At 46.1% G+C, this 26,485-nt stretch overlaps 1 protein-coding gene across 2 annotated transcripts in view; it reads left to right on the top strand.

Annotated features, from left to right (window-relative positions):
- The window catches only part of GRM5 (glutamate metabotropic receptor 5), a 352,105-nt gene that overhangs the window by 260,992 nt on the left and 64,628 nt on the right, over positions 1–26,485 (top strand). For both annotated transcript variants that reach the window (XM_084842559.1, XM_084842558.1), the window contains exon 4: positions 22,532–22,778. In XM_084842559.1, the coding sequence (XP_084698685.1) occupies positions 22,532–22,778 (247 nt within the window). The remainder of the gene's footprint in view (positions 1–22,531; positions 22,779–26,485) is intronic.

The following is a 26,485-nucleotide window of genomic DNA, read 5'->3' as shown; positions in this document are numbered from 1 at the left end:
CAAGTTCACCTGTGCCTCAAGTGATAGATCTGGGTCCAAGAGCACCCCCAAACTACAAATGCGATCCTTTAGGGGAGTGCAGTGCCCTCCACAACAGATTGAATCTCACTTAGCCAGGCAGATGAACCACCCACTAACAGTACCTCCGTCTTGTCTGGATTGAATTTCTTTGACTGAAAGGACCATCACTTCCCTGACTTTTAAACTGGTGGAAGACTGAGCACCACCGTTTAAGAAAGATATCAACCAATGACAGCTCCAGGTTTTTGCGGGCCCTTGGGCAAGGCACACTCAATGGCCCCAGCCCTTCAGTGAGTCTACCTTCTGTCACCAGCTGCTATTGCTCATTCTCTTCTTTGTCATTACGCCTACCACTTGCTAGTTTGACAGGCAGAGCACTAGTGAGCAAGTAGACAGTGGCATCTCCTGCTCCTTCTACTCACCACCACCATTGTCTGGGCCAGAGCAAGAGTCAGCTGGACAAGCAAGTTGCAGGTAGAGAGGAGGAGCAGTTCCAGAGGGGTTCTTGGTTGTGGGCCCCTGCTAGGGTGCAGGCCCTCAAGAAGTGCCCGACCATGCCCAGCCTTGATGCTGGCTTTCCTATGAATGAACTGGAATGTGTCAAGAAGAGAGTGACAAAGATGGTGACGGGCCTGGAGACCAAATCCTATAAGGAAGGTTTGAAAAGGATGTATATGCAGAAAATACACAGCTCTCTGTGTATTTGCACCAAAACTCAGCACCATGTTGCAAGGCAGGATTAAAGTTGTGTCCTTGGTCTGATAAGAATGAAGGCTTATTAAAGGTAAAAAAGGTAAAGGTGTCCCCAACCAGTCGTGTCCGACTCTAGGGTGCGGTGCTCATCCCCGTTTCTAAGCCGAAGAGCCACGGCATGACTGAACACCGAGGTGCACGGAACGGAATTAGTACAGGTCAAACCCAGAATCTTGAACTGGGCCCAGAAATGTATGGTAATAATTGAAGCTTTTTAGAAATAGTGGCAAAATATGTCATGCATCTATTTATTTATTTATTTATTTATTCATTCATTCATTCATTTCATTTCTATACCGCCCAATAGCCTAAGCTCTCTAGTGATAGAGACTATCTAGTGATAGTCAACAGCAATCCCAAAGTTTAAAAAGTAGCTGAAGTTTACTGATCATTGTCAAGGGTTGCTCTCTATATAGAATATTGTAATAACCTAGGCTGGAGGGATATGTTCAGCTTAGTAGGACACAAGTTTTGGAAGCAGGGATACTTAGGGCACAATCCTATCAATATAGGAGTCAGCCTCTGAATTCGGAGGCTGATGCCTATGCAATGCAGGTTGGCAGAGCACAGAGGGAATCCTCTCCTCCATGCTCTTGTCACCCTGTATGGCTAGATGTGTGTTCTCGAGCATCTAGCCACAGCTTGGGAAAAGGGGAAGGGGCCCTGGAGACCTGATAGGAAGCTGTATAAAGCAGCTTCCATCATCTCCTCCCCTCCCCACCCCTGGGGCCACCCACTTTTCACCCTCTCTGTTCTCCATTTATGAGGGCAGATGGCAGTGGCACTGGCCATGGGGGCGGGGGTGGTTTCCAGAAACTGAAAAATTATACGGCCGTCTCATCAGCCAATTAAACTGTCACAGCTGGGTGTCTATCTGGGTCTCCAAGGTAGATGAGAAGTCATTCCCCTAGGACCAGCAAAAGTTCTCCAGGCTGGTAGCATGCATCTTCCCCCTTGGAGCAAGACCAAAGCACAAAGCCAGTGGGTGGTTTCTCCCTAGTTCAGGAGCTGACAGGCTTGCACACTCTCTTTTCAGAAGAAGGGGGGCTCCTCTTTCCCACAGGAGGCAAAACATTTCTCATTTTCTAGGAACTGACATGATCTAGCTGGCATAAGCAGCTTCAAGGCGAAGCTGTAATTTACTAGCCTGTGTGAGAGGCCCACTCCCCTTATTAACAAGAAAGATGTCAGCTAGGCCAAACTACACAGGTCTCTAGGTGGCTATCAACAGCATATAGGAAAGCTGTGAAGTCCACCGTATTGCTCGCCAACAAACTCACTACTCACTACTCACTACACCTATTCAAGGCCAAGCCACCCCAAAATGCTTTGAATTGCAACAGGGAATGATATATTGTTACTGGGGAAATTAATTTCCCCCCAGCTATTCTGAAGATTGGGGGGGGGGAGTGCAAAAGGAACAAGGAATTCTGAGTGGGGTGTCAGATGACATCAGCATCCCAGCTAATAAAAAAAGTGCTTGTGCTGCCTCCCAGAGAGCCCTAGCTCCAGTATACCACTGGTGACCCACCAAGTCAAATGAAATTCACTTACCATGTATAGTGGTCCCACCTGGCTTTTAATAAATCTACTAGGGATGTTAGAGAATTCTGCCATGGACTCCAATGAGGCTGGATTCTTTAGAATCTGCCCCCCCCCCCGGAGTCTATGGTGGAACGGAGCAATCTCCCTCGCCACCCCGCGAAATTTCCCCAGGACAGACCCTACCCTTTGTGGCCACGAATGGCTGCCCCGGTCTGTGGCTGCCATTTGCCTCCCTACTTTAGCCATGATAGGCTACGTAAGTATCTACATAGCCTATCATGGCTAACGCAGGGATGCAAATGGCAGCTGCTACAGTGGCCACCATTTGCGGCCACAGCCCAGCAGCAGATGGAAGTCCTGCTGTGGGCGGGCCTGGCCGGTGGCTCCGCAAGCTCTCCACGGAGTGGAGCTGGCCGGGGAGGATTCCGGGAGGGAGGGACAGATCACCTCCCCCCCCCCAGCGGACGGCCCCACTGGAACGGGGTGAGTAATCCATACACCCTAAAAATCTACTGGTGGGGTGTTATAACCTCCTGGAAGTGCAAAAACAGGGAGGTTGTCTGGCAGCACCATCTTCCTTGCTTCTCCTTCATTTCAGGATGAGGTAAAATTGAAACATCCAACCAATTTCTGATTAGATATTTTTATCATACTTGCTGCTACCTCTGCTAAGTGCATTGATTTTCTGCCCAGCTGAAGCATGAGTGGGAAGTTTTCAGAGTTATCTGACTTGATTCTCAATGCTTCCAGTTCTGTGTCACAGGAAAACTCAGGTGAGCCATTGTGGCTTAAAAAAAGGCAGCTTTTAAAAAAATAATAAAAGACACATGGCTCTCTTGTGTATGGGAAGAAGTAATGGAATGTACTCTAGGACATCAGTGGGATAGGAGCCTGAATTTGTGAGATCCCAATTCCTGAGAACCTTTGACATTTCATGATCAGTGTGTGTGTGTGTGTGTGTGTGTGTGTGTGTGTATATATATATATATATATATATATGTTGTACTATATATTATGAATATATTATAATATATTATGAATATATTATATTATTGACACAACACTGTTTTTACATCCGGTAGTTTCATGCTTAAGTGCTAGTTTCTCAGGATGTTTAAAACATTTCGGTGCTGTTACTTAAGAATGACCAAAAAAATGTTGGTAAAGCGTGGAGATTTCTGATATCCCCCTCTTGCATAATTTAGGGAGCAATCCTGTGGCCCCTAGACATTGTCTGAGGGGCTATAGGATACTGGGGAACTACCCAGTACAGCGCTCCCACCCCGAAAGGAGGAGTCGGAAATCCGACTTATTACTCCACCCCCTTGCAGCTGGTGCGGACAGAACTGTGCTGGCTGCTCTCCGAGGCCAGCAGAGAAGCATCCTCAGAGAGGGGGGAAAGGGCTGTTTCAGTGAGAGGGGAGGAGATTGGAGGTGCCAGGACACAAGCTGTCCTGAGGCCTCTCCAGCCTCCTTCCCTCCCCTTCCGAAGTGCCATTGCTAGACAAGCAAAAAAGCCCATCTAGCCAAAAATGCAAGGCAGGAAGGTGGGGACATGAAGATCGCCTCTGCTGCTGCTCCTTCCACCCACATAGGATGATTGGAAGCCTCCAAGTTCAGGGGCTTCTGATCATCGAGGGTGCAACCCATAGGATTGCACCCTTGCATATAGATATATCAGCCTTCCCCAATCTGGTGCCCTCCAGAAGGCCTGTCATCTCTGTCCATTTGTCATGTTGGCTGGGGTTGATGGGAGTTGGAGTCAAAAACATCTGGAGGACACCACGTTGGGGAAGGCTGATTAGGAAGGAAGGAAGGAAGGAAGGAAGGAAGGAAGATAGATAGATAGATAGATAGATAGATAGATAGATAGATAGATAGATAGATAATACATGCATGTACAGACACCCATTCCATGGTTTCACTAGTAATGGGATCCTGGGTAGTGATATGCAAATGAAGGGTGGGTGTATATATATGTATGTGTGTGTGTGTGTGTATGTATGTATGTGTGTATATATATATATATATATATATATACATACACACACATACATATGCACACATACATACATATATATATATATATGTGTGTGTGTGTGTGTGTATATGTATGTATGTATGTATGTGTGTGTGTGTGTGTGTGTATATATATATATATATATATATGAATGACTCACTTCTCAGGGATTCCCATTCAGTTCTATGGGACAAGTAATCCACAGCCAAATTGGGAGGAGGCAAAACCTGACCCTCACCCCAGGTCCTGGGATCACAGAGGTTTAGTCTCGTACCCCACTGATGTCCCAGACTGCATTCCTTTACTGCTTCCCATATAACAGAACAGTGGCAATTCATTCACGTCTGTGTGGGGTGGGGGTGGGGGATAATCGTGTACTGTTCTTGGGGACAGGGTTTCAAAAAGGGAAACGCCACCCACCACCTCTGAGAGTTGGTGTCTTGGCCCCTAATGGAGGGACCCCCAAGGGGGGTGCAATGTGTGTGCATGTTTCAACCGCCATCACCTTCCATCTACATGCACTTATCATACTTTGTTAATACAACAGCATCAGGCATAGGGATATATGAGAATTGGGGTTCTGTTTGCCAGTGATGCAAATATGTTCTGTTCGCAGCACAAAAAATGTGAAGGTGAGCATATTCTCCAAGCGTGTTCACAAACTCCCAAATTTGCATCCGTACTGGAAAAAATGTAGGGCTGTGTACCGCGTCAGTCCGAATCCTGAAGCAGATCGGGATGATTCAAACCAAAGCAGTCTGGTTGCGGAGTGGGTTGGGGTCAGGCCGAAGTGCCCCAAAGAGGGTGGGACTGATCTGAAGTGCTTCAGGGTGCTTCAGCCTGATCCAGACAATTGCCAGACCAGCCACACAACCCCCCTGCTCCTTACCTGGACCCGTGGGGAACACCCACAACCATGGTCAACTTGGAGGGACTCACCATTTTCTTTAATATACAAAGAATGGCCCATTTACACCTGTAATGTTGCATGAATGGCCCCTTTAAGGCCGCAATCTACACAACATTTAATTACTGGAAGAAAAACCGGTGGCTACGGTGATAGTTGTGGGCACTCCCCATGGGTCCAGGTAAGCAGGAGCAGGGGACTCACATGGTTGGGAGCTGGGGGCACTTCAGCTATCCAGATTTCGCTTCTGACTGAGCCAGAGGCTGAAGTGAATTGGCCCAGCTCCTGATTGAACGGAGGTAGGTCAGTGATGATTCGGAAGCTCCAAATCAGCCTCTGAAGCAGGTCGGGGGGTCCCTCCCTGCACAGCTCTAAAAAAAATGTGCTTTTTCACACTTTATGGGGAGAAAGGACACCTTTTTGTTGTGTTATTTACAAAATGTGCACTTTTCCATTCGAAATTTGCACTTCTCCTGTTGGAGCAAAATAAAAAAGGATTGCCAAATGATGTAGGAAATGGGGAGAGACAAGATTCAAACTGACATTCAGAGAATCTGGCTGATGACAAGCATTGCTTGTTTGCCCATCCCTGGTCAGCATTCCACTTATTGATCAATAAAATATCACAGTTTCAGCAGTACAATAATTCTGCAAGAAGGACATGAGAGGCGGTTTCTCACAGACGTTTAGCAAGTGTAAACACTGACATTTTGCAAGCCACATTTGTTTCCTTGTTGTATAGATTGGCAAACTCTTTCCCTAGTTTTGAAAAACACAGATTTGCAGCTCAGCTAATCTTTCCCTGTTTTTGTCAGCAGATCTTATAGCCACATTGTGACTTCTGTGAATTATAAAACAATCCCGTCCCAATTCAGCTTCCATTCACTTGATCACAAATTGTCTACTCAGAAAGTTATCACCAGGCCATCTGCAAAATAGTACACTACAAATCTCAGTATAGTAGATCATGATCAACACTAAAGAAAAGTAAAGAGAACTGCATATAATAAAACAGATGGGTTTTTTAAAAAGCGAACAAAAAACAGCCGATGTTGTTGCTGCAACAAGTTAGATTTCTGTTAAATGACTGGTATAATTAATGGCACAGTGAATGCACACTTAATTTTGAGGATGAATACTTTGTTAAAGTTTTACATATTGAAACATAATCTGCTGCGCAGTGTTCCACTTAATTCCAAATAAGAATGGATTTTCTGTGCAATCTTTTCTCACCGCTAATTTCCTTATTATTTTTAATTAGGATAAAATATTAGCAGAGTAGAACAGAGCAGTAGGACTTTTCCTTCTGTCCTTCCATCTGTCCATCCTCTCTTTCTACCTTCTCTTCCCTTCTTGAGCATCTTTATTGATATAAATTTATAAACCAATCCCCTTTCAGTCCAAATAGGGTCCTCAAGGGGACTTGAAATTAAAACATAGAATGCTTTGAAAAGTTTAACATTTTTAGAAACTTTTTTTAAAAAACTGAAAACCTTTAAAACAAGTGGTAGTAGGTTCCTAACTCTCCCAGGGTCACAACTGTCTCCTTTAATCAGTGGGAGACAGGGAACCTAAACCCTTTAGCAAGCAGATGCAACGGTATGTCACATACTACCGTTGTCACATACTAAGGTTACATAAAAACCAGCATTTTGAGGAACAATGGAAAAACAACTCCTATGAAATATTTTATCTTTTGGAATGAGTGAAATGCTTTTGAAAACAAGGTGTAGCACGAAGATGTTTATGTAAGACAACCTGCAGCAGCTTTCTCCAATCCAATGTCCTCCAGATCTTTCGGACTATGACTTCCATCATATGGGAATGATAGGAGTTGTAGTCCAACAATCTGGAGAGTTCCGGGTTAGAGAAGGGTGATCTACAGCAGTAGAGAATAGTATTTCCTGTGTGTATAGTGTATGGCACGGATCCCCAAAGCAGTTCCCGTGGGTGCCACAGCACCTGAAGGCACGTCCAATATTACCTGCAAAGCTCTTCACTCCGTGCCCCTTCAGGAAAAGAATAACAATAATTTAAAAACTGAAAAATGTTTGGGGACCAGGTTCTCCTTCCTGTTCCTCAAATCTGCCACTGATCAGCTGTTCAGCAAGCAGGAAGAGAAAGCAAGGTAGAGGGGAGAGAAAGAGAGAGGCTAGAGGCTGGGCCTGGGAGTGGAGTGAAACAGTGAGATAAATGGGTGAGTGGAGAGAAAGAGCAAGGCTAGGGGCTAGGAAGGGAGAGAAAGAATAAGGCTAGGAAAAGGTTTGGGGGAGAGAAACAGCAAGAATGGAGAGAGAGAGATCAAGGAGGAAGGGGCCAGAAAGCAAGTCTTTCCATTTCCTCCTCCTCCCTCCCAGCCTTTAGCCTTGCTATTTCACTCCCCCACCCACCCCCTCTTGACTAGCCAGGCCTCCACAGCAGCCATTATGTGACTAGCCACATCCTCCATGGGAGCCATTTTGTGGTGGTGCCCACAGCAGGTTCTCAAATTCCCAAATGTGCCCACAGGTCCAAAAAATCTGGGGTCCCCTAGTGTATAGAGACCTATATTAGCACACAAATCCAAGATATACTGTATTTCTTCACCACTTAGAGGATGCTACCGTCTTCATGAGAGGAACACATACGGTCTTCCTTTTCTTATGAACTGCTGCTTACCTTCTTCAGATGTGGTTTGATCTAAGCTGGAGATACTCGAAGCAAGTGTACTGCATCTGCTGTAAGGATGCATAGATTTTGTTAAATCTGATCTGTCTGTGTTTCACAGATTGTCCGGAGTCTTTCGCTCCATTGTCTGCTCATTGAGAGATTCGGACTTCTTTAGGGATGTACAAAAATTTTATTCCCTTGCAAATGTTTACTAGAGCTAGGGATATAGGGAGGGTCTGGTTGGGGGCTCAAGCCTGGCAGGTTCCCTCCAGCTTAGCCCCCTGGAAACCAATCTGCAGACTTCCACGCTTGCCCAACTCAGCATGCACCAAGTTAGGCAAGTGCGGAGGTCGCCGCTCTTCTGCCAAGCCACCATTTTGTGGAAAATGGAGGCTCATCCTTTCATGCAAAGGGCCTTTTGCACAAAAGGGGGCCATAAATAGGCCCATTGACACAAAATTACAGGCATAAATGATCTATTTTCCACAAAATGGCAGCTCAGCGGAGGAGTCAGATGCCATGCCCCACTCACTTGCTAGGCGCCCGCGGACCCCCCGCAGCTTGCTGCACATGGCCAGCCAGTGGGAGTCCAGCAAGCAGTACAGGCAGGGGTAGGGATGTATGAAAGTCACTTACCTTTTCTCGGATTCTGTTCATGGTGGGGGAGGAGGCGTTCCATCCCTCCCCCCGGAATCCTCGACACGGGGGGAGGCGATCCGGTCCTCCCTCCCGGAATCCTCGACGGCCGGCTATGCTCCATGTCGGCTCTGCGGAGCAGCCAGCCAAGCCCAGGCCAGGACCGTCCGCAGCCGGATTTCCGGCCACGGAGGGCTCTGGGTAAAAAAAAAAAAAAAGCATATGCAAATGGGCGCTATTTGCATTCCCCTTTCTTGTCTTCGTCTTAGTCTACGTAAATATTTACATAGACTAAGACGGCAAAAAATAAGGAATGCAAATGGCAGCGGCCGTAGCCACCACCATTTGTGTACGCGTTTTTTGTTGTTGTTGTTTTTTACCCAGATGTGATAGGCTACATAAGTCTTTACGTGGCCTATCGTGTCTATGGGGGGAAAAAAGATAAAAACACAGACTGCAAATGGCAGCAGCAGCAGCCGGTCAGAAGACCAGCCGCCACCGCCGCCACCGCCACCACCGAAGCCGCCGCTGGAGCCGCCACCATCCGGAACATCTGCCCCAGGTAAATCTCGTCCCCGGGGGGATCCGCGGGGGGCGGGGGGGTGGCAGGCCGTTCCGCGATGGATTTCAGGAGGCCAAATGCACTGGAACTAGAGATCAAATCGCCAACATTCGCTGCATCATGGAGAAAGCAAGAGAATTCCAGAAAAACGTCTATTTCTGCTTCATTGACTACGCTAAAGCCTTTGATTGTGTGGATCACAACAAACTGTGGCAAATTCTTAAAGTGATGGAAGTACCAGACCACCTTACCTGTCTCCTGAGAAACCTGTACGAGGGTCAAGAAGCAACAGTAAGAACCAGACATGGAACAACCGATTGGTTCAAAATTGGGAAAGGAGTACGACAAGGCTGCATATTGTCACCCTGCTTATTTAACTTATATGCAGAGTACATCATGAGAAATGCCGGGTTGGATGAATCAGAGGTCGGAATTAAGATTGCTGGGAGAATTATCAATAACCTCCGATATGCAGACGATACCACCCTAATGGCAGAAAGCGAAGAGGATCTCAAGAGCCTCTTGTTGAGGGTGAAAGAGGAGAGTGCAAAAGCTGGTTTGAAACTCAACATTAAAAAAACGAAGATCATGGCATCTGGCCCCATCACTTCCTGGCATATAGAAGGGGAAGAAATGGAAGCAGTGACAGATTTTACTTTCTTGGGCTCCAAGATCACCGCAGACGGTGACTGTAGCCATGAAATTAAAAGACGCTTGCTCCTGGGGAGGAAAGCTATGGCCAACCTAGACAGCATAGTAAGAAGCAGAGACATCACCTTGCCGACAAAGGTCCGTCTAATCAAAGCTATGGTTTTCCCAGTAGTAATGTATGGCTGTGAGAGCTGGAGTATAAGGAAGGCTGAGCGCTGAAGAATTGATGCTTTCGAACTGTGGTGCTGGAGAAGACTCTTACGAGTCCCCTGGACTGCAAGGAGGTCAAATCAGTCCATCCTAAAGGAAATCAACCCTGAGTGCTCATTGGAAGGACAGATAATGAAGCTGAAGCTCCAATATTTTGGCCACCTAATGCGAAGAGAAACCTCCCTGGAAAAGACCCTGATGCTGGGAAAGACTGAAGGCAAAAGGAGAAGGGGACAGCAGAGGATGAGATGGCTAGATAGCATCATGGATGCAATGAATATGAACTTGAGCACGCTCCGGGAGAGAGCGCAGGACAGGAAGGCCTGGCGTGCTATGGTCCATGGGGTCACGAAGAGTCGGACACGACTGAACGACTGAACAACAACAACAACTATTTATTTATTATTTTATTATTATTATTTAATTTATTAATCGCCCATCTGGCTGGTCACCCAGCCACTCTGGGCGATGTACAACATACAATAAAACAATAAAATTCTACAATAAAAACATTTTCTACAATACCCTAACCTACCCCAAATGCCTGCCTGAACAGCCACGTTTTTAATGCACGACGGAAGCTCATTAAAGAGGGGGCATGACGGAGTTCCCTAGGGAGGGAGTTCCACAGAGTGGGGGCCACCACAGAAAAGGCCCTCTCCCTTATCCCCACCAGTCTAGCTGTCCTGGCTGATGGGACAGAGAGAAGGCCATCCGAGGCTGATCTTGTTAAGCGGCCTGTCTGGTGCTGCTGGAGGCGCTCCTTAAGATAGGCTGGGCCGGAACCATATAGGGTTTTAAAGGTCAAAACCAACACCTTGAATTTGGCCTGGAAAACAACTGGTAACCAGTGCAACTCCTTCAGCACTGGAGTGATGTGATCTCGCCGGCGGCTGCCTTTAATCAGGCGAGCCACCACATTCTGTACCAGCTGCAGCTTCTGAACCATCTTCAAGGGTAACCCCACGTAGAGCGCATTACAGTAGTCTAAACGAGAGGAGACCAGGGCATGTACTACCGATGGGAGCAGATGGTCGGGAAGGAAGGGGCTCAGCCACCATATCAGATGGAGTTGATACAGCGCTGTCCGGCTCACAGCTGACACCTGAGCCTCCATGGACAGCTGGGAGTCCAAAATGACCCCCAGGCTGCGGACCTGGTCTTTCAAGGGTAGCCGTACCCCATTCAACACCAGGTCAACATCCCCTAGCCTCCTCTTGTCTCCCACCAAAAGTACCTCGGTCTTGTCAGGGTTCAGCTTCAGCCTATTCCTCCCCATCAAGCCACTCACCATCTCCAGATATTTGGACCGGGATTCTACGGCCAACCTTGGTGAAGATTTGAATGAGAGGTAGAGCTGCGTGTCATCCGCATATTGATGACACTGCACCCCAAACCTCCTGATGATAGCCCCCAGCAGCTTCACATAGATGTTAAATAGCATCGGGGAGAGGATGGAACCCTGTGGCACCGCACAAGTGAGTGGCCACGGGTCCGAAACCTCCTCTCCCAGTGCTACCCTCTGGTACCTGCTGGAGAGGAAGGACCGGAACCACCGCAATAAGGTGTCTCCAATGCCCAACCCCTCCAGGCGGTCCAGGAGGATACCGTGGTCAACGGTATCAAAAGCCTTGTTCTCCGCGAGGAGAACAAGGAAGGAGCATTCACCCCTATCCAGAGCCCTCCTCATATCATCTACCAAGGTGACCAAGGCCGTTTCTGTCCCATGCCCAAGCCTGAAGCCCGACTGAAATGGGTCTAGATAATCAGTTTCTTCCAAGTGTGCCTTCAACTGCACCGCCACCACCCGCTCAATCACCTTGCCCAAAAATGGCAGATTTGAGACTGGGCGAAAGTTGTTCAGAACTTGAGGATCCAAGGAGGGCTTCTTTAAGAGCGGTCTTATCACTGCCTCCTTGAGGGCTGATGGCATCACTCCCTCCTCAAGGGAGGCATTCACCACCGCCCTGATCCCCTCACCCAGTCTCTCTCTGCAGCCCATAATGAGCCAAGATGGGCAAGGATCAAGTAAGCAGGTGGTCGGCCTTACAGATGAAAGCACCTTGTCCACTTCATCAGGAGGAAGAAGCTGGAACCGATCCCACAAAACCGATTTGCCACAGGCCGCCTCTTGCTCACTAACTGTATCCACAGCGTGCAGAGTAACACACCTAATCTGATCAATTTTATCTGCAAAGTGCCTTGCCAAGGCCTCACAGGAGGCCTTAGAATGCTCCAGTGGTTCCGGAGCCACAGGACTGATCAGGCTCCGGACCACTTGGAACAGCCTCCTGGGACAGCACTCTGCTGCAGACGCGATGGAGGCAGCATAATATTCCTTTTTTGCTGCCTTCACCGCCACATGATAGGCTGAAGATACAGCTCTAGCCCGTGTCTGATCGTCTTTGGAGCGAGACTTCTGCCACCGGTGCTCTAGCCGTCTCACCTCCTGTTTCAGAGCTCGTAACCACGGATTGAACCATGGTGCAGTCCGAGCCCTGTTCAGGGGGAGAAGGCGTTTCGGAGCCACCTGATCTAATGCCCCAGTGATTGCGGCATTCCAGCCACCCACCAGGATCTCGACCGAGTGGCCATTGGTGTGCCCCAGAGAATCCCCAAGCGCGTTCAGGAATTCATTTGGATCCATAAGACGCCTGGGGCGGACCATTTTAATGGGTCCTCCACCCCTGTGGAGGGGTTGTGGAACCAAGAAGTCCAACGTCACCAGATAGTGATCTGACCATGACAAGGGGGTGGTGGATATATCCCCGACTTCCAGATCACTCCCCACTTCTCCAGAAACAAACACAAGGTCTAGTGCATGACCGGCTACATGGGTGGGCCCAGTTAGAATATGGTGCAGCTCCCAGGAGGCCATGGTCTCCAGGAAGTCCCAAGTAGGGATGGCGGAGAATTTCTCCCCGAAACTTCGGGGGGCCGAGCGCCAACGTGTTCGGCTCCCTGAACAAGTTTTCGGGAGAAATCCTCCGCACCCCCCACCCCCCCGCACGCCCCCCGGGACGGGACTTACCTTCGCCGAATGCCCTCCCGGCGGCGGGTTCGGCGGGTGTTCGTGTGGGGCGGGAGCGGCAGCCGCCATTTCGAAAGACCGGCTGCCGCCGCCATTCCAATAAAAGAAAAAAACAAACAAACGCCCCCGTGATAGGCTACGTGACGATTAACGTAGCCTATCACGGGTGACTTTAAAAAAAAAAAAAGCGCGTACGGATAATGGCGGCCCCCATAGGGAGCCACCATTCACGTTCCTTATTTGGTCGCTGTAGTCTACGTAAAGATTTACGTAGACTACGGCGAAAATAATGGCTACGCATAGCGTACCTCTAAATGGCAGTGTGGCAGGGAGATGATTGGTATGCGCAACCTTTCAACAGCAGCAGCACTGCAACAATCCTACCTCCCCGCCTTCTCCTTCCTGCTTTGTAATATACATAACTTTGGCTTAGCATACATTTGTGGGAGGAGGATGGCTTCATGGAACATTGCAGTACCCTGGTGGCTTATATGTGGGGTGTGGGGGATGCTTGGATTTGAATTGATGTAATGCTACTTCTGTCTATGCAAGCTGGTTTTCCATTGTGGAGCCACAGCAAGTACCCATTCTGCTACTGACACTTTTGCTAGCTTGAAAAAGTACTGCAGCAAAGCCATTTTTTGCAGTCTTCTGGAAAACATGTTAATGGGCTTGAAGAAAAGAAAAAAAGCTGCTCAGGGGAACAAATATGGCTTTCTGCAAAAAAAAAAAAAAAAAAAAAGGCTGAAAAGACCAGTTCTGTATGCTGCAGAGATTTTGTATCTCATAGGGCAAAATCCAATGGGGTGCTCACTTCCCCACTGATTCTCCACTGATTCTCCCCACCCTGCCAATTCTGTTGCATGAGCAGCACCTGCTGCTTGCACAACAGCAATTTGACGCCTCTGGGCCAACTCGAAACTAGCAGAAACGCTCGTTTCTAGAAGGATGCAGGTCAGCTGAGCTCACATACGGGAGCTCCGCTGAACTGCCTCCTTCCAGAAACAAGTGTTTCTGCTGATTTCAGGGCTTCCCCTAGGATGTGCTAAATGTCCCTTGTGTAAGAGGTCAGTCCCACTTGCACAGTGGAATGGGCAGAACCCACCACTTTTGGAAGGGAATCGGCAGGGTGGAATGGAATCGGTGGGGGCATAACGGCCCCTTTGGATCCTGCCCAGTGAATCATAGAGTTGGAGGTGATCTAAGAGATCATCTAGTCCAACCCACTGCTCAGTGCAGGCTCTGCATGGTGCAGCTACAGCATCCCTGACAGATGGCCATCCAGCCTCTGCTTAAGTACCTCCACCAAAGGAGAACCCAGCACCTCCCGCAGAGAGTTCTATGCCCATTCAAGTGAACACAAGTAGAATTCCCTTTCAGACCTTCTCAATTCAACATGGCAAGGTCTGAACTGAGGGGATGGGACCAGTGTCCCTGGAGACATAGGGGACAGGGACAGTGTGCATGGGGCCAACCATTTTAAGCCCTCACACATTAAGGTGAATGCCTGAATACAGCCTATTACTTCCCATGATCTGGACACTATGCTTCTGTTAATTCAGCCCAAGATTGTGTTTGCTTTCTTAGCTGCCACATCACACTGCTGGCTCATATCCAGTTTGTGATCCACTAATACACCTGTTCACATGTACTGCTACTAAGCCAGGTCTCCCCCATCCTATATATGTGCCATTATTATTATTATTATTATTATTATTATTATTATTATTATTATTATTATTTTGGTATCTAAATACAAGACTTTATATTTATGTCTGTTGAATCTCATCTTGTTAGATTTGGCCCAGTGTTCCAGCCTATCTAAATCATTTTGAATCTTGATCCTGTCTTTTATGGTGTTGCCTATCCCTCCTAGCTTCATGTCATCTGGAAATTTGATAAGCAACCCCCTACCCATCATCCACGTCATTTATAAAAGTATTGAACAGCTCAGGGCCTACGCCACAGCCCTGCAGCACTTCACCTGAGAACTTTCCCAAAACAGGAAGCTGTGCAGGAAGTTCTGCATTTTGTCCAAGGTGGGAACATCACCCAACCCTCTGGAGAAGATTTGTGGGTGCGGTGGGGTGCACAGGGTTCTGTAGCATGGAGGGAGAATCCATTGTACCAGTTGTGTTTGCTCCACTGGTGGACAGATGCTGATGGATACAACTCCAACATTTTGTTACAATGTCCCACTTGTTATTACCATGTGCGAGATTGCTTAGGAGCAAGAAACAACAGGTGCACAGACACGATAGCAATGTTTACTGACAGAAACAGCTTGACTGAGAAGCAGTCCAAATTGTATCCCAAGTAGGGTGGCCAGGTTTCTGCTTTCATACAGGATTGCCCAGTATTTCCAGTTTTGTCTGGGCTGGAAATCTCATCTGCTGTTTGCCCAGGATCAAGAGATGTTCAACAGATGGTTATCTTGTCTTTCTTCCTTTTCTTTTCATGTAGCAAGCCCACTCATTAGTCATTACACAGGCAATGGATTCATTGGGACAGGGAAACGGCGGAGGTCTCCACATTTTCCCCATTCATTCCCTGACGTCTGTGCTCAGTGGTGCCTGATCCCTTCTAGGGTTATCCATTGCCTGGAAAACTTGTTCTTTTTTGGCTCAACGGAGTTCTGCAATATGTAGGACTCGCTTTGCCTCTTCGACCTGTGCTGTGGGCTGTTCCCCAAACTCCCGGAACTTTTTTTGTGTGCATTTTTGGGGAAGTTCTGCAATTTGAGCAATCTGCACAATTTACAGTCGAATTTGTGCAAATTACAGCCAGATTTGTGCACATTCTGTAAATTTGGCCATACTTTGTGTAATTTCTGCAAACTTGGCCGCAATTTGCAGAAATTTGGCTGTAATTTGTGCAAATTGCTCCGAACGTTGTGCAAATTGAGAACCTTCCAAAAATATTCAAAATTCACAGAAAATCTGCAGATTGGCCTGACTTGCTGCAGATCAAATCAAGCTCTGCAGTGGGAACCGAAACAAAGTCTTGAGGGGTAAGCCTAGGACAACTCATCAAATTCCACCCCCCAAATGCTTTTATGTGCTTTTTTGTAAATAGGCTTTTAAACTGTTTATATTGTATTTAATGTTTTAACTTTTGTAGCCCACCCAGAGAGCTTTGGCTATGGGGTGGTATAGAAATGCAATAAATACATAAATAAATAATAAAATAATAATAATAATAATAAATAATGGATTTCTCTGACATCCCAACCTTTCTCTGCTGCCCAGGACCAACCAATGATGACAAAGTCTGTGATGGACAGGCACACACAGTGCCATGCCTGTGCTAATTCTCCTAGTTTGCATAGAATCATAGAGATGGAAGGGGCCATTTACGCAATTGAGTCCAACCCCCTGCTCAGTGCAGCCATAGATTTGGATGGGAGAAAAGCAGGCAGAAGGCATGGTCGAGGCAGGAGCTGGGAGTGGTGGTGTCATGTGGAGCAGGGTAGAGAACAGCGAGGAACTGTGTGTCTGGACTTGGAGATAGACAAATCTGTCAATTTCGAATTCACTCCGTTTCTCATTTTTCCAATTTAACTTCAGTTCATCCTGAACTTCAAGAATTTTTTCGATCTTAGGTTTGATTCTTCCCAAACACTGAGGATTTTTTTAAAAGCTTGCTTGAAAATTTGTACACATTTTCATGTGCAGTTCAGCAAATAGTGAATGCATTTGTGTATGCAATTTTGCAGCACCTTTTGCAAGCGGTTTCCCTAATATAATGCATTTAATCTTATTTTCACAAAGACACACATTTTTGCATGCACTCTCCCCTAATATATGCATTTTGTATACATCTTTTTTTTAAAGTTGGAGAGCTACATTACAAAATTCAGGAAGTGTTAATTCAAAAGGATAGCTATTGTTGGTTTGCATATTAGTTTAAAAGTGCAAAATTAGGTACATTCACATTAAAACTGAGAAGTGAATGAATTTCTCCCCCATTCCTACCTGCACCACTGTCTTCATGTGCCTAACATTTTTGCTAATGGCTTAAACACAAAAATACTAACACTCCATTGAAGTTGGCCCTAGCGGTGAGCCTCCCAGACGGCAGTGTGACTAAGAGGTGGCTTTTTGATATTAAAAAAAACAAACTAACTCTATACCTTTTCCCCCCAACTCTCTGATGTCTGCTGTTTTGATGCAAATCAGTGTTAAGTTCCTCCCTGTGATCTAACACATCACTACTGTACCTTGTTTGAAGCTCTCCCTGCAGGCATGAGGCATCTGGCTTCACTTCCTTTGCGTAATTGCATCAGTTGTAGCAACACCAAACATTAGATTCCTCCTGTTATGCTGTTACGTCCAATCTGGTGTAATCATATTCTTTCATTTATTTATATTTAAAATATTTTTAACTCGGCCTTTATCTTAAAGGATGCCGGGGTGGTATACAAGAAGCGTGGAAAGGTTCTCAAACCTATCACAAATATAAGACCAACATATCATAATAAAAACAAATCAGATGCATAAAAACAACAGAGTGGGCTATGCACACTCCAGCTTTCAAACTTTTGGAGAATAAATACATTTTAACTTAGTTCTAGAATGATAGTAATAATGGCAATGGCCAAGTTTCTTGGGGATGGTATTCCAAGGAAGGGGTGCCACCACTGAGTGTCTTCTCTTCCTACCCAACAAAGGAACCCAGAGAAAAGCCTCTTCTAGACATCATGGAGTATAGGGTGAGGTAATCTTTCACATATTTGGGTCCTGAGTTTCAAAGGTAAGCACCAGCATCTTGCATCACATCACATCGCATCTATCTATCTATCTATCATCTTATTTATTCATTCATTACATTACATTACACTACATTACATTACATTTCTAATCCACCCAATGACTAATGTTCTCTGTGTGGATTACAAACAGTTAAAAAAAAACCTGACATGTCATAGAACAGTTAAAAATATAAAATACAATACAAATATTTAAAAGAATAAAATACTGTACAATATCATGCAAAACAATAACAATAACAGCAATTGATAAAGGACCCATAATAACCTAGAACTAGGTCCCTAAAATGCCTGGGAGAAAGGGAAGCCCTTTATCTGCCACAGAAAAGAAAGAAAATAAGCTGTTGGAGGATTTCTCCACCCTCTGGAAAAATTCATTAAGGTGGTCCCTTGAATTTGTCTGCCTACAAATAGGTTGGAGAATGTTCAGGGGCCATTTGCACACAGCTCTGCTTCAGACTTCAGGTAAAATATCCCATTTCTCCATGCTTTTCCATTTCTGTAGAAAACTGACACATCAGAGAGAAAGGTTCTGCCCTTCCTTGGACAACCTTTTTGGCCCCAAGGGCTGAATCACGTGGCACCAGGGGGCTCTACATATGCTTGCTCATGCACACATAAAAATGAATTTGCACACCCAAACACACACATGGGGATTCCCTCAGTAGTCCTAGCAAGGGAATCCCTGGGGTTTCTCTTGTGCATACTGGCAGTAGCCTTAGCAAGAGAATCCCTTCCTTATCTACCATCATCAGAGACTGATGATAATCACAGAACCTTCAAGTCCGACCCCCTGCTCAATACAGGAATCCAGTTTAAAGCATCACTGACAGATGGCTGTTGTTGGGTTCTCCACTCAATAAGGAATGAGGCTGGAGGTCGAGGTTGACTGAGTTAAGCACCCTTTATTCCATGCATGGGGTTGTTCGGCATTCAGATGAACAACACCTGCTTAGCAACAAAGAAGAATTCTTACACTTTCCTTACTCAATCAGGACAGCCAATCAAATCTTGGTTCATATTTCAACATACATTTGTCATTTGTCACAAGCAGAAAACAGCTAGTTAGCCTTGCAGAATCAGCAGTTTAGCTAATTTCTATAGCTCAATGTAAAACAGGAAACATCTGGAACTTTCACCCAGACTTATTCAAACCCACTCTGCAACTTAAGACATTCCTTCAACTGAAACATCACATGGCCTTATTGCAGATGACCCCCTCCTGTCTCAGGCTTATGGGGAGTCTGTGTAAAGGTCACTAGGGATTTGGCTCAAACCCATCACCCCCCCCCATATGATACTTCAAAAGAAGTATCCCAACCTTTCTGCTGCTTCTTCAGCCAGAATGATTCCACCCTCCCCTTGAGGGTGTATATTCTGATATGGTCCTTTTCTCCTCCTGCCATCTCCTTCATTTCTCTCCTCTAACTCCACCACCATCAACTTTACTTGTTCATCCTCTGCTTAAATTTTTCCAGTGAAGGAGAGCCCACCACCTCAGAAGAACATAAGAAGATAAGAAGAGCCCTGCTGGATCAGACCAAGGGTTCATCCAGTCCAGCATTGTGTTCACACAGTGGCCAAACAGCTCTCAACCAGGAACCCACAAGCAGGGCATGAGCACAACAGCACCCTCCCACCCATGTTCCCCAGAAACTGGTGTACATAGGCTCACTGCCTCTGGTACTGGAAGTAGCACATAGCCATCAGGACTAGTAGACATTGATAGCCTTCTCCTCCATGAATTTATCCTACCCCCTTTTAAAGACATCCAAATTGGTGGCCATCACTACATCCTGTGGTACCAAATTCCATAGTTTATGTGCTGAGTGAAGAAGTACTTCCTTTTATCTGTCCTGAATCTCCCAACAATCAGCTTCATGGGTTGACCCCAGGTTCTGGTATTTTGAGAGAGGGAGAAAAATATCTCCTTATCCACATTCTCCACACCATGCATAATCTTGTACACCTCAAGCATGTCTCCCCTTACCCTCCTTTTTCCCCAAGCTAAACAATCCCAGCTGTTGTAACCTTCTCTCATAGAGAAGATGCTCCAGCCCCATGATCATTTTAATTGCCCTTTTCTGAACCTTTTCCAGATCGACATCTTTTTTTAGGTGTGGTGACCAGAACTGGACACAGTATTCCAAGTGTGGTTCCACCATAGATTTGTATAGGGGCAGTATGATATTGGCAGTTTTATTCTCAATTCCTTTTCTAATTAAGCCTAATTATAAGCTCTTATCATTAGGAAGTTTCATCTGCTTCCCTGCACTTTCCACTTGTTGATTCCAGTCCTGCCTTCTGGAGTAACTATGCCTGCTTCATCTTCTAAATGAAAGCCTTCCAGGTATTTGATGATTGGTACCGTGTCTGCCCTTAATCATAAAATCAGAGTTGGAAGGAGCCATTTAGGTCATCAACTCCAATCCCCTGCTCAGTGCAGGAATCCAATTTAAAGCATCTCCAACAGTTGGCTGTCCAGTCTTTCCTTGAATACCTCCAGCAATGGAAAGACCACCACGTCCCTAGGCAGTTGGTTCCATAGTCTGACTGACTGCTCTGACTGTTAGGAAGTGCCCAGGGGCCAATCTGGATCAGGACCACCATGCATGTGTAGGGTCACAGGTGAATGTTTGAAGAGAAAGTGACTGGGTGGGAAGGTTTAAGCCTCCTCTACACACGTGTGGTAGTCTTGATCTGAATTGGCCCCTTGTGCGCTTACACTAAAGTAAACAAAATGGTGAGGATCAGCTGCATGCTACGTATTTGATGTAGCATGTAGTTTAGCCTTTAGTGTTCCTGTACATGTATTGATTGGCACTAGAAAATTACCAATGGAACCTGCAATGCAATTTGTATCCCTACCCCCTAAGAGGAGAGCTGTTATTCAGGGCTCTAGATAGCCTGAAGCTGGAACCTTGTAGAGTTGTTTGGGCATCTTGAGAGAGGAGGGGGAAGAGTTTCAGGAAGGAAGAAGGACACCTTCTTCTCTACACACACACACACACACACACACACACACACACACACGCCAGAGAACTTCTCTTGCTGTTTTATATGGGCTGCTAGCCCCAAATTTGAGTTGGGATGAGTGAATCAGTTTCACCTTCTCCTGCATTTGAATTTTTTAAATCTCAAGTTCTTTCTCTCCCAAATATGAAGAACCTTGGTAAATTCTTATCCAAAATAAACTGAAATGAAATTCTCACCCACCTGCTCCAGCCAGATTTGATAGGTAAAGCAATTCCCTGCATTTTCCTGCTCCATTTGGGGGTGGGGATGGACACACTTGCACTCAGTCTTAGCTACATTACAATCTTGGATTGCTGTATTGATTTCTATGGTCAGCTATCACTGCCAATCCTGGTGGGGACATTTAAACATAGCTTCTCAGTATGAATCAGGAAATTACCTGTTCAGACAATGACAGGGTTCTGTTTCATATCTATGTTTCTCTACCTCTATCCTCCTGTTCCAGCCACTCCTGTTCCAGCCACTCCACCCAGCTGTCAGGGGCTTTTTTCCTCTTTCGTTCAGTCAACATTCTGTTTGGGGGTTTTCCCCATCCTTATGAGGGGGGAGGGTCTCAAATGTCATTGTACCCCCACAAACTTTGTGGTTACCTCAGGTCTGCTGATGCCTCCCTCTTTCGTGTGGGCAATATGGATTTGGATATATTTCTGTGAGCATGGAAAGACTTGAATCAGAAATAAGGAGGAGGGGGGGTGAGGAGGAGGCATAGACTTTCCACTCCAAGATTGAACTTCCAGAGAACCCAGCAAGGGGGTTGACCCTTGAAGAATTATTTATTTGATCCATTTGCTTTTACTGTCACTTTTTGTATTTTGTTTTTTAATTTATCGTAAACCGCTCTTGTATCTCTCAGTGTGGAACAGTTTATAAATTCTATAAGCAATAACAAATAAATAAATAATAAGGAGGGCGGCTCTGGGAGCTCACTAAAATGTATAACAAGGGGTCCCCAAAAGGCAAAATTAGGGACAGTGATTTCCCAAGGATAGGTCCATTCCTGGGTAAATAGGGTACCTGGAGCATATGGGAATACTACATAAACTGAAGCAGGGTTATATCAAGTTATTTTTTTCAGGCTGACTAAGAGCATGAATAGCTTCTTTGGCAAAACAAAACAAAACACTTGCCTTTCCAGCTGAACACTATTCATTAACTTCCAGTGGAAGGTGTGGGTGAGTTCCATTTGGAATTACTTATAATGCCCTTTGTCCCTAAAAGGTCCTTGTGTACTCAACAGCTCCCACAGTTTTCAACTGAAATGGTTTGTGCTCTACTCTTTCAAGCCATGGCACAGCAAGGCTTCAAAAATGTGCGCTTTCGCTTTGACATTGAATGCTACTCTGGCAATCTCACAATCTTTCGTAGTCATGGTAATATTTTTGGTTGCAGGGAATTTTCTTGGTTCTTCACAGCTAATATGCCAGGGAACATTTTCTTCCAACTGTTCTTTTTAACTAACATCTTTGCTGAGATGCCAGCAACTTGGTTTGCAGCCACTTAACTACGAAACCCGTGGGATGACTTCCGTGAAAATAACGGCGCTTTGTTGCTGACCCAGTGGAAGAGTGAATGGTTGTATATGGACTCAGAGAAAACCTGCACCATTGCATACATGTGTGTGTATTAATATAGTCTAAAGTTCCAAAAGAGGTTTGGGAGAGCCTATAATAAATATAAAATTAAATGTATATTTTGTTAACTGGAGAATGCTGACAATTACAATATGCAATTTCTCTCTACAGGTAATTTGACCTTGGAAACACAACATGTCCAAGATTCCAAGATGGGGTTTGTGATTAATGCAATATACTCCATGGCATATGGCCTCCATAACATGCAGATGGTGCTATGCCCAGGCTATGCTGGTCTTTGTGATGCTATGAAACCAATCGATGGACGGAAACTTTTGGATTCTCTTATGAAGGCCAACTTCACTGGGGTTTCTGGGGACATGATCTCATTTGATGAGAATGGAGACTCACCAGGACGGTACTGTAAACATTTACTCAATCCAGAAAACATGGAATGCCTTATCTTGTTCATTATTCAAAGTTTTAATCATAGCCGTTGGAGTTTATGGGTTGGATCCAGAATTAGTCATCCTTAGAGGATATCCATGGTAATCAATTGTAAATATTTCAAAAAGCATTGTGTGCACCTCAAGAAAGGATATTGTAGAGCTGGAAAGGGGCAAACAAAATGGTCAAAGAGCTGAAGCAACTTCCCTATGAGGAAAGATTACAATATTTAGGACTGTATAAAATTATGCATAGTGGGGAGAGATGTTTTTCCCCTCTCCCATAATATTAGAATCTGGGGCCATCCAATGAAGCTGAGAGGTAGACAGATAAAAGGAAATACTTTTCACACAGTACATAGGTAAATCATGGAAATTACTACCACAGGATGTAGTGATGGCCACCAACCAGATGGCTTTAAAAGGGGTGTCACAGACCACCAGCACCCTGTTCCATGCATGGAAGGGAAAATAGGCAAAATAGTGTGTTCACACTCCTTTTTGCTCTTCTCTTCCTGTGGCCTTTTCTATGGCCACCAAGTGGAAATTTTTATTTCTCTGGCTGCCTCCACCAAATCTAGGAATCTACTTTTGGTAGCATGTGGGATGGCTATTAGGCATAGGGTGGGTATCCAAAAGAGACCAGAAATTTTCAAATAACAAAGCTTAAGTTTTACTGAAGAAAAATGTCAATCAGATTTAAAAAAAAAAAAAATTGAACAGACACACAACACACACAACCATAGGAGCAACAGAGTAATACAACAGCTATGGATGAGCACATCCAGACAACCTCACTAGACTGTGTCTCTCGTTCATCGAGGACCAGGTCACTATAAGTAATATCTTACTTTTATTGGTCCAGCACTCTCATTCAGTTCTCTGGTTCCAGCAGCTGACTCTTTCTCTCCTCTGGAACTCTGACATTCTTTCGTTTATCCCTTCTCTTCTTCTTCAATCCCTGGCATCCCCAGGTAGGGCTGGAAAAACACCTCTCTTGAGCCCTGGAGAACTTCTGCTGGTCAGTGTCAACAGTAATGAGCTAGTCAGAACAACGGTCTAACTTGGTATAAAGCAGCTTCCTAAGAAACCTCCATGGATTTGGGCAATGGAAGCTGGTGGCTCCGATTTTGGTGGGGCTGTATATCCATTCTGGGTTTCAGTCAGAACCAGCCAGAAGTCTAAAGGAACTATCCAAAGTGCTGAACCTGTTTTGGGGGAAGATTTCAGCATCTTGGATAGCTCATTTTCACTTCTGGCCGAAAGGCTACCAAACAGTATAGGTTATAGAAAAGTATGTGCGTGTGTGTATTCATATATTATCTATATATGATTTAGGCTATTACCCTTTTTGTGAGTATCTGTGCTTTTAGTTCTGACTGAAAGCCAGAATGGAATCACAGCCCCACCAAAATCGTAGCCACCAGCCCAATCCATCGGTTTGGGCTAACCGGCTTTTCCAGAGTGTCTTCAGATGTATAAATCATACTTACGTGTTTTGGATATTGAATATGAATTAGCTGTTTGACAGAGAATGTCTGTCAGTAAATGCTTCGGATCACTTCAAGAGGACATCAAAAGCCTTAAGCTTCTTCCTTGGCAGTCAGTCAAATAAATTCTCTACTCATCCCTGTCTTTCTCTCTCTCTTCGATTAACACCCAGGAGAAGGTCTCACCTCTATCATATTATACTTTTTCTGGGCTCCAGACGATCACCTTCAAGTTTCAGCTGAGCTAGCTTCCACTTCATTTTCAAAGGTTGGGGGAGATGAAGGCTTTCAAGTGAAACTTACACCACCTAATACACTGCGTCTCAGTTTGTGATGCAGATGGTTACCAAACCACAGCTCTAGAAACAGCCACTTAAATCGCCAATTATTTGGAAGCCTCGTGTGCTGAAATTACACTTTGAATGAACTCTTCTAAATGCCTGTGGTCTCTGAAGCTTATAAAAGGCCTGGGCAGCTTCATGCAGGGGAGAAAATCACGGTGGCTCTTAGCCAAGGTGGTCAGGACATGCAACCCCGTACTCATGGTCAGAGCTGAATTAACCTGAATAAAGTGATTAGGAAAGCTTGTGGGCTCCACACCTGGATTAGCAATGCCATGGCCTCCTTCATGGCTGATTATGCTTTGCTTACCCCAAGCAGTGTATCAGCACAGCCAGAAAAACTGGACAGATAGGTCTGGGGCTCTCCAAGATCACTTGTGCCCTATGCACCAAGGGTGGGCAACTTGTGTCCTTCCAGATATTACTGGACTGCAACTCCCATCTGCCCTAACCAGCACAGCCAAAGGTGAGGGATCACTGGACCTGCAGCCCAACATCTGGAGGTCACAAGTTGCCCACCCCTGGTGCATAGGGGATGCTGGAAGCAGCTTGGTGGGCAAGCCCTGTGCTTACTGAGGCTAGGCAGTAGCTAACCTTACACACTGGCAACTCCACGGAATACCAGTTAATATATTTAGCCTCTTTTAGGGCACAATCCTATCAATTGAGCCCAGGGATGTTATGAGAGTCCAAGAGGGGGGTGGAGTCCTGTGGACTCCCCACCCTGCTTGGCTTCCTGGACCCTGCTCACTGAGCTGCTGCATTTACCGGACCTGCTGCCCAAGCCGCCTCACAACCGGCAAGCGCCCAGCAGCTGCCCATTCCCTCAGCAAGCCACCATTTTGCTCCCCCTCCAAATGACAGCTCAGGTTTTCCCGTGAATGTATTGTTACATAAATGGCAGCTGTAAATTACAGGCATGGATGGTCATAGAATCATAGAATAGTAGGGTTGGAAGGGGCCTACAAGGCCATCAAGTCCAACCCCCTGCTCAGTGCAGGAATCCAAGTCGGAGCATCCCTGACAGATGGCTGTCCAGCCTTGTCTTCAATGCCTCCAGTGTGGGAGAGCCCACCACCTCCCTAGGTGATTTGTTCCATTGTCGTATTGCTCTAACGGTCAGGAAGGTTTTCCTGATGTTCAGCCAGAATCTGGCTTCCTGTCACTTGAGCCCATTGTTCCATATCCTGCATTCTGGGATGATGGAGAAGAGATCCTGGCCTTCCTCTCTGTGACAACCTTTCAAGTCACTGAAGAGCGCTGCCCTATCTCCCCTCCGTCTCCTCTTCTCAAGGCTAAACATGCCCAGTTCTTTCAGTCTTGCCAAGTGCCCGCAGACCGTGTGGCTGTCATGGTGCCAGCCAGTGGGGGTTCAGCAGACAGGCAGCGGCACAAACGGAGGTGAGTCCATCCATCCCTAATTGTGCCCTCAGTGATCAGAACCCCCCAAACTAAGAGGTTTGTGACCATCCAATGCAGGATGGGGGGAGCAGCGGAGGAGATCTTCACCTCCCTGCGCTCCCGCCCTGCATTTTTGCTAGAAGGGCTTTTTTGCCCATCTAGCTGAGGCACTTCGGAGGGGGAGGGAAGGAGGCTCAAGATGCCTTGGGATGGCTTGTATCCTGACCTCTCCAGGCTCCTCCCCTCCCCACCCACCAAAATGTCCCCTGTTCCCCCTCTCCGAAGTCGCTTTTCTGACCTTGGAGGGCAGCCAGCATGGTACTTCACCCCTAGCTGCAAGGGTTCAGGATGTGAATCAGCTCTTCAAGTCCCCATTGCAAGGTTGGAGTGCTGTCTCTGACCGCAGAGGGGGGACTCCCCAGTATGCCATGGCCCTCAGACAATTGC

The sequence above is a fragment of the Heloderma suspectum genome, chromosome 3 (assembly GCF_057233095.1).
Source record: "Heloderma suspectum isolate Gila_16-S chromosome 3, 16-S_ref, whole genome shotgun sequence".
In the NCBI taxonomy this organism is placed as follows: domain Eukaryota; kingdom Metazoa; phylum Chordata; class Lepidosauria; order Squamata; family Helodermatidae; genus Heloderma; species Heloderma suspectum.
This window is presented reverse-complemented; position numbering and strand designations above follow the sequence as displayed.